General features: G+C 34.1%; 1 protein-coding gene across 1 annotated transcript; it reads left to right on the plus strand.

The window, feature by feature from the left end:
• On the plus strand, positions 1 to 4,064 carry LOC105166606 (GATA transcription factor 8). Its single transcript, XM_011086023.3, has 4 exons — positions 1 to 408; positions 962 to 1,067; positions 1,539 to 1,791; positions 2,874 to 4,064. Exons 3-4 carry the CDS (start codon positions 1,555 to 1,557, stop codon positions 3,636 to 3,638), a joined length of 1,002 nt encoding a protein of 333 aa, XP_011084325.1. The 5' UTR covers positions 1 to 408; positions 962 to 1,067; positions 1,539 to 1,554; the 3' UTR covers positions 3,639 to 4,064.
• Positions 4,065 to 8,830: the final 4,766 nt, after the last annotated feature.

Genomic DNA, 8,830 nt, shown 5'->3' on the forward strand with positions numbered 1-8,830 from the left:
TAAAAGACAGCTTGCAATGAAGCAAGAACTCCACCTACCATATTTCCTTTCTTTTTAGCCTCTTTTTTTCTCTTCATAATCACTCACTCCACCCCATTTTCCTCTTTCTCTCCTCACACTAGGAGTGATACAGAAGAAAAAAAACAGACAACAAGAACACACACACACCCATTTATATATATACATATACATACATATACATACATAGAAATTTATACACAGTTCTCAGTGAACAGTGATGGAAATGGAGGTGTAGAGGGGTTCTTGTCTTGTTTTCTTTGAGGGTTTTTGGGCCCTTTTCGTCTGTCTTGAGAGTTGTGCCGCAGGAAAACAAGAAAGAAATTCTGCCTAAAGATTTGTTTTTTTTGGGCGGGAAGTGTTGCTGTGTGTGGAGTGTTTTATGCAGAGGTTTGAGTTCTGCATTTTCTTTGCCTTTTTTTTTTCTCAGTTTTGAAGCTTGAAATTGCATGTTTGGTATGTGTTCTTCATAACCCAAACTGTTGATTCTTGGGTTTGTTTCTTGCTTTTTGCTTCTTTTATTTGGATGTTTTTTTTTTCTGGGCTCTCTGTTTTTCAACTGAGGAAAAAGATGGTGAAGGCGTATATCATGTTCTTTGCTTTCTTTTCCCCCTAAATGAGCCCTGAAAATGGGCTTTACCCATGAAAATGAGTGAATTCCTCTTTGTTTTTTTGTCAAGTATGAAGCTTTTTTCCCTTCTTGCTAGAGGAAAAAATGGAAAAGTTTGAGACTTTATCGTCATTATTCCTCAAATGACCAGAAAAAAGCTGATTTCTTTCAGTTTTAAGCCAAAAAGTTTCATCTTTTTTCACATTTTTTTCCTTTTCTTGAAACAATAACTTTGATTTCCGCAACTTACCATTCGTTGACAAATATTTACACTACTTGATACTACTTCTTTGTAATTGTTGAACTTACCATTTCCATCCTATGTATTTGCAGGAAAAGTTGAATTCTTGTGGAGGGAGACTGATTTTTAAGGATTTTTTAAGGTTTCTCCATATTGGGTTCTCAAATCTTTGCTTAGGAAACACACAAAAGCTTCAAGGTTTGCTCCGTTCCATCTTTATTTACTTTTTGCCTTGAAGAAATGGGAATTTTTAGTGTCGGTGCACTCAATCGTCACCACCCATTTTGTTGCATTTTCTTTAATTTACTGCTATTTTTCTGAAATCTTCATAAGATTTTCGGAATCTCTATGAAAATTTTGGGTTCTTGGGAACAAGAATCCATAATTTGCTTCAGTTAAAGCTCTTAGATGCTAACTTGCGCCCCCACTCCATCCCAACTTCATATAAGCTGGCAAGCATCAATGTCGTGAGACCAGCAAAGCCTCCTGGCTGGCTGGTGGCCCCCCTCTTCATCCATATCATGCGCATGTTAGCATCAATCAAGCTTCCTTTCAAATATTCATATCATCCCTCCTTTTTTCTAGCTTTCTCGTAGGTACTGTATAACTATTTATCTTTGATTTCCGCTTTTTATTAATTCTTTTTTATCTTTTTGGTTTTTCTTTCAGGGAAAAAAGAAAAAAAATGGGGCCAAATTTCATGGATGAGATTGACTGTGGAAACTTTTTTGATCAAATTGATGACTTGATTGAGTTTCCCCCGGAGAATGAGTCTGGTGGCGGCGGCGGCAATTTAGTTAGCTCTGTCGACTCCAAGGCTTTTTCTAGCATGTGGAATGATGCATTGCCGGAATCCGACCCATTTTTCTCTGGCAGCCATGGCAACTCCTCGTCTGACCTATCAGCCGAGCTTTCTGTTCCGGTGAGCATCAGTTGTTTCCATTAATTGGTAGTAAATGTTCTATTTCAAAATTGACTTACAACTGTTGTTTACGAAATGTCCAAGAGTTTTTTGTTAAGCATTCGAACTCGGTGCAGACGGTGTTTTTTGTTTGATCATGTGTCGTTTGGATGTGTCTACGTGCACACGTCTCTAGTTGCAAGTTAGCATTAGTTTCGTGCCTACGCGCTACATGTGTAAGACTTTTCCTTAAATATACAGGTGATGCGGATACTGAATGCAGCACGAAATGTAATACTAATTTGCAATGCAAGATTACACTACAAGGTGTTGTTAAGCTTGACATCAATCTGAATTTCCGCCATTTGTTGCTCTAATTTGATGTGGGAAAAAAGAATTGAACTTTGAGGAAGTCTAAGTTGTTGCCATGTTGTCAATTAGTATAATGTAATGTTGAAGTTGTTAAGCCATGTTGGTTTGTTGTGTGATGACTTGAAATTATGCCATCACCATCGGCAATTTGAGTGCCGGTGGTGGCATCATGTGTGAAGTAGTCGGGCCATTTTTCTATAGATGATGCATATAATTTTTTTTCAAATGAACCTTATTTGGGGTCTATCTGAATATTTTGGTACTTTCATTTATTTATTAGCGGTGGGGACGAGCTTTGGTGCGAAACTTAATTGCTCTATTAATTCGAAAATTCAAATATTTGGTTATGTGGTCCAATCAAGTATAAGATATAGCTTTCGAATTTAGTACAAGATTGTACTATTTGGTGACCATACTTATAGCTTCAAGACTCGAATTCTAAGTAACAATCACATTTGTTTCTTCTTCATGTATGGTTTTGATCAATTTCTTGGTATGGATATTCAAGTTACTACATCGGTTGGATCACTAATCCTCTGCTTCGTGGGAGTTGGATGAAATTGTTTACAAGTCATGTGCACTTAAAGAGCATTAGCTGCATACGATATTTCCTCGTGCACAGATAGTTTCTCTTTTATGATTGAATGGATGAAATTACAATTTGCATTAATGAACAATGTTTTTTTAGCCCTCGGCTGATCCATTTCATGTTTTTTGTGGTGTTGTCTCAGTACGAGGATATAGTGCAACTCGAATGGCTTTCGACTTTTATGGAGGATTCGTTTTCGGGGCAGGGGATGACTGTTGGAAAAGAGAACTTGTGCCCGGAGATGGAGCCGTCAGACAACCAATTCCAAACGTCCAGCCCCATTTCCGTTCTAGAGAGCAGCAGCAGCAGCAGCACTAGTTCGTCCTCGGAGGCAAAGGCGATGCCGCTCAGCCCCAGTCACCGCGGGCCACAACGTGCACGAAGCAAGCGCCCCCGTCCGGCAACTTTTAATCCGAGAGCTGCCATTCAACTAATCTCCCCTACATCGTCCTTCATAGAGACCCCACAGCCATTCGTCGCTCCTGGATTATCTTCAGAGTCCGAGAACTTTGCCGAATCGACAACGATGAAGAAATCCCCAAAACCGGCTGGACTTGAGCCAAAGAAGAAAAAGAAAATTAAGATAGCTTCGCCCGTTGATGCGGAGGACGCTCATCAGAACCCTCCAGCACAAGCTGTACGCAAATGCATGCATTGCGAGATAACAAAGACGCCTCAATGGAGGGCCGGCCCAATGGGGCCAAAAACACTATGCAATGCTTGTGGCGTCCGCTACAAGTCCGGCCGCTTGTTCCCGGAGTACCGTCCGGCTGCAAGCCCGACATTCGTTCCCTCTTTGCACTCAAACTCCCACAAGAAAGTTCTCGAGATGAGAGGCAAGGTCGGGCCGGGGACTGCAACCACTACTCCAACGACCACGAAGCCCGAGGTCATTCCGAACATGTGATGTCGCAAACGAAGAGGATCAATAATGGGTTTTCAGTGCGTTTCACCATAGCGTGTCGTCTGTATTTTCTTGCAGGTTCTTCGATTTCTTGGTTCGTTGGTTCTTTGTACAGTACTGTAATGGGAGGGGATAGGAGCTATAGACGATGGATAATTTAGCAAAATAGAGAGACGGAATGAGAAGAGAGAGAGAGAGAGAGAGAGAGAGAGTGTAGGAAGGGTTAGAGGTGCAAGGTTAGGAGTAGGAGGTGGAGCTGAGGTTTGAATCTTGATGTTAGGGTCCTTAAAGATTTATTATATAGGTTTCGAGTGGTTTAAGGTGTCTTGTTCTTAGTACTTCTTCTTGTCATCCCATATTCTTTTTGCAGTTCCATTTCTTGTAGGGATTTTCAAATGGTTTTATGTCCTTAAATCTCTCTTCCTACCATCTTCCTTTCTTCTCTTACATTTCTTTGTCGGAACTATGTTATTCAGCTGTCCTTCCACTTTCATTCCATTATTTTAAAAAATTTAAAAATATTAAATTATTCGAGCTTAATTTATGTAGTGTTAGATTAATAATTTATGTCGTACGGATACAAATGTGTGAATATGAATGTGGTATAACATGAGTATGATGATATATATGATTTAGATATGTTAAGGTTTTATTTGAATTTATATATATATATACATAAAAATAAAAGATCTCGAATCACTCCATACGTAAAAAGAATTTGAAATTCATCAAAATTAAACAAAATATAATTCAAAATCAAAATGGAGACTCCAAATTCTTTGAGTTTAAAACTAACCAAACAAGTCCCAAAAATTTACTTTTTAGATAATTAAGATTCATAATTTTAAAATCTGTCCATCCAAATGCAACTTAAATAAAATTAAATATGTCGGGCCTATTTTGTTTAACGAACAGACTGAAGACTTCCCAGGATTGGTAAAAGTTGGGCTGCAAACTCTGAGACAAAATAACCCAACCCCTGAAAACAAAGCCCAACATCTTAGTTTTGGATCATGTCAGCTTATTAAGAAAATTATGATTTCGATCCAAAATGTAGGATGGTTTGCAATATTAATTTCATACTTCTTAAAATAGTCAACTTTAGTCCCACGTTTTAAGTAATCATAGGAAAGTTAGTCCTTCTATTGCAATATTTGTCCCACATTTTTGGAAAACATGACAAAGTTAGTCCCCAATGTTACAATTTTTTTTACAATGGGACTAATTTTATAACGTTTCTCTAAAGTGTGGGACTAATATTAACTATTTCAAAAAATTTAGGACTATATTGCAAATCACCCAATACTCCAAGATTAAAATTTCAATTTTCTTTATAAGTTTATTTTTTCAAATATTTTTCAACAACTTATAAACTTATTCGGAAAGAATTCGATTTGTCTTTTCCTCACAATTAAACTTTTGGTCCATTAATTTTGTGCAATGCCATCATTGTAATTCTTAATCGACTTGAATTTCATTCGAAATAATTTATATCTATATATTTGAAAGTGAAATAAAAATTTTAGTATTGTAATATTATATTATTTTGATAAAATGAATTTGATCAAACTTATTAGTAGCTGGGGATGAAGGGTAAAACCTTGTTCTTCTTCCTATTTTCTCCCTGTTGGGAATATATGAATTCTAAAGAGGTTTTAAAATATAATTTTACTGTTCTTAAATGTAAAATTGTTGCCACTAAATGATTATTGTTGGGTTAAAATAAATTTATTTCTAAAATATGATAAAATGAATTACGATTTTTCAAATAGCAATTTCGAAAGCTTCCTCTCAGGAACAAGTCGAAAAACTTGCTAACTAATGTGTTCTTGGAGGTGTTTATAAAAAGGGTATCCCTCCTCTTTAATAATCAATTTCTAGGAACGTATGTGGGCTCTATGATACGTGGTATTAAAGCAGGGGCCTTATCAATGCCAAGAGAGGGGGATCTATGCCAGCCAAAGGACAGTCCTCATGGCACAAGGGCGCATGTGGATTAGGTGGGGGAGAATGTTACAAGTTTTTCATCCCACATCGATTGGTACAAGAATTCCGAAGATGTTTATAAAGGGAGTGTCATGCTCCTCACTAACCGATTTTCTAAGACTGGATGTAGGCTCGTGACAAGTTTACACATCAACTTCTATTTCTCGTTGGTGCTATTGCATTAGCAGCACGAGTGAGCACACATAAAAGAAAAAAAAGCAAAAAGCAAACAAAGATAACTTGCTTATACTATGTGTCTATGTTTAAATAAATGACTTCAATTATATCACATCAACACAACGTGCGTCTCACTGATGAGGCAAAATTTTTAATTTTTTATTCAGAGGTATCCATTATAAACAAAATTTTTCTGCATCGGGCATATATTTTATTTCTAAATATTTGATTATATATGCTAAAAGGCCCACCATTTTTTATTGTCCTTAATTTCCAATATCTTGATATATAATAATAATAATAATAAAAAAGAAATAAAAATAGAAGGGAAGATTTAGGTGTGAGATGAGGATGAATAGGCAAAGTGTTAGTTGAGATGGGGATATTAATTATTATTGGAATTTGGACAAAGATATTTGGCATATGTTTGGACAATGTGTAGCCCACCAATATTTAAGTGTTTGGTTGGGTTGTTGGGCCTTTTCTTTTTTCCTAAAAAAAAAGTAGAAATAAAAATAAAATTATATTCTTGATTTTCTTTTTATTTTTAAATGCATTTAATAATTTTCATTTTAATTATTTTTGGTGTTCCAGTTAAGAAATCTAATACGAAAATTATAATTTCTTTTACAATCAGCGACACATATATGGTGACGATCTAATGATAACAATTATTTTTTGTGAACAATATTATGTTACTGTCGATGTGCCACTAATTATAAGTACTGACAACTTTAATCACAATTCTTGTCAGGATAAAAGTTGTTGTTGCTTAATATATATTTATAGTGGCGATTTTAAAATTATTACTGAATATTTTATCACAGATATCATATTTTCTTGCTGTGAACATATAAATTAATTTTTAATTATTTTTTAAAGGAAAAATTGCATTAAATTATTGGTGCATCAACTAGTTTAATCAATGGCAAGTAGACCTTAGTATGTTGAGAAGTCATTTTCTTGATAATTCTTTTTTGAAATTTCATTTGATCGATAAAATGTTATTTTTAACAAAATTTCTCCTACTAAATATTTTTTTTGGACCATATAGAAATAGAGCAAAAAAAGAAAAATTATGTCAGAAAATTATGTATTGTTTGTGAAATTTTAATTTATATATAAGAAGAAAATAATATAAATGAGAATTTATACAGTGTTCTGATAACTCTTTGTTATTAAAAATACAAATTGACTGAAATATCCTCAAGCGTATTTATTCGTAGAAAAATGATAATATTCTATTCATGTAAATTTAATATTAAGAAAATATCAATGGATCAATTATTTTATTTGATATAATTGAATAAAAAAATAAATAAATAAATTATGCAAATGCATCGAGTGTTTCAATATCTTAAAGTTTGGTGTAATCACACGTAAACCTCCTGCTATTTGAGAATTATATATCTAGTACTCTTGACGTTGGTTTCTGTCTAACAAATATATATCTTTGTTGATCAAAATTTATTGAATTTATTGATATTAGCAAAAATGTTGAATGAAAATCCATATTTACCCACGATCACTTATTGTAGGTCAAACAAATATAATCTATTCAAAATGCCCTTATAAGAGTGAAGATATGTATATATCTCCTTACATGCATTAGCTTGTGAACATATATAAAGGTATGTTGATAAGAAAATATGACCTGCAGTAGGTCAGTAATAAGTCAATCGATCGGTATATATAGATTTTTCATTCAACTACTTTGTTAATATCAGTAATTTCGGTGAAGTTTTTACTAATCGATGGGTCTATTTGTTAGACTTTAATTCTTAAAAAAATAAAAAATAAAAATAATTACACTCTCATCTTCTGAGATTTGGTATAATTACATATAGCCCCTTTGTGGTTTGGCAAATTATTTCTACAACCTTTGAGGTTTGGTTTCGTCTAACAAATAAGCCATCCCGTTAGTTAAAATTTATCGAATTTTGTGATATTAATTTAAAAAAAAAATCAGAAAAGAATCTATATATATCTCTGATTGGCTTATTATCGATTTATAGCAGATTAAATAAATCTTTTCATGATTAAATTAACCTCATACATCTCCACGCTTTAATGCATGTTAGTGGATATACCTTCAATGTTATTAGGTTAGTTTGGTCCGAAAAAAGGTATCTGACCTGCAAAAAGTCAGTTTTACGTCAATCAAGGGTAAATATCAATTTTCATTTAGTAAAAGCAAATTTAGTAAATTTTGACTAACGAGGAGGGAAACAAATCTCATGAATGCTGATATAATTTTCCAAAATTGTATGAAATTTACGTGTAATTACATCAAATATCATAAAAAGGAATTATAATGATCTCTAAAAAAATAAAAAAGAATGAGACACAACATGGATTTATGCTGAGAAGAAGGGTAAAAATGAATTAGGAGTAATTAATGTTGTGGATTATGGTATAATATAAGTTAGAAAGAAACAAATTACCGAGCCCGACAAAGTGGTTGGCATCCACCTTATTATTAAGCTATATGAAAGAGACACGCTTCTTGAAACGCCAACCTCCGACCGCCTCCCACTTCATTGTTTTAATTACTTGTTTATGTACCTTAATTTCCTCACTTAAAGTTAAACAACTGCCGCTTTATTTTGGCTTCTATTCTACCCCATGCTAATGGCCCCTTACACCCCCCCCCCCCCCCCCACCGTTTGAAATCCCATAGTCATATTTACTAGGAGGAGTTTAACTGGTAAAAACATTTTCATGCCAAATGTTTGAACTATTTTTGTAAAAAAAATGTTGTGTGATTATTTACTATTAATTTTAATTTTAAAAATAATTAGTAATTATACAAAAATTAAGAATAATTTATATAAATAATTTGTAAAACAGGGTGTAAGCATAATTCAGAAGAGTAATATATCCACCCGGTGTCCCAAAAATCAAAAAACAGTCACACCCATCCACACTCATACAAAGAGAAAAATAGAAAGAAAAGTGTGAACAGAAATCTGGAAACGTCATTACGTACAGACAGCAAGAGAACTAATATAAAATCATTCTCTCTCCGTCCT

Source organism: Sesamum indicum, linkage group LG7 (genome assembly GCF_026168435.1).
Source record: "Sesamum indicum cultivar Baizhima isolate 11 linkage group LG7, ASM2616843v1, whole genome shotgun sequence".
Classification (NCBI taxonomy): Eukaryota; Viridiplantae; Streptophyta; class Magnoliopsida; order Lamiales; family Pedaliaceae; genus Sesamum; species Sesamum indicum.

What these genes read in the sequence shown, in the direction of transcription:
- LOC105166606 (XM_011086023.3), top strand. Translation starts at nt 1,555, where the DNA reads ATGGGGCCAAATTTCATGGATGAGATTGACTGTGGAAACTTTTTTGAT. An exon ending in CAGCCGAGCTTTCTGTTCCG is followed by an intron (nt 1,792 to 2,873) that starts GTGAGCATCAGT and finishes GTGTTGTCTCAG; the next exon opens with TACGAGGATATAGTGCAACT.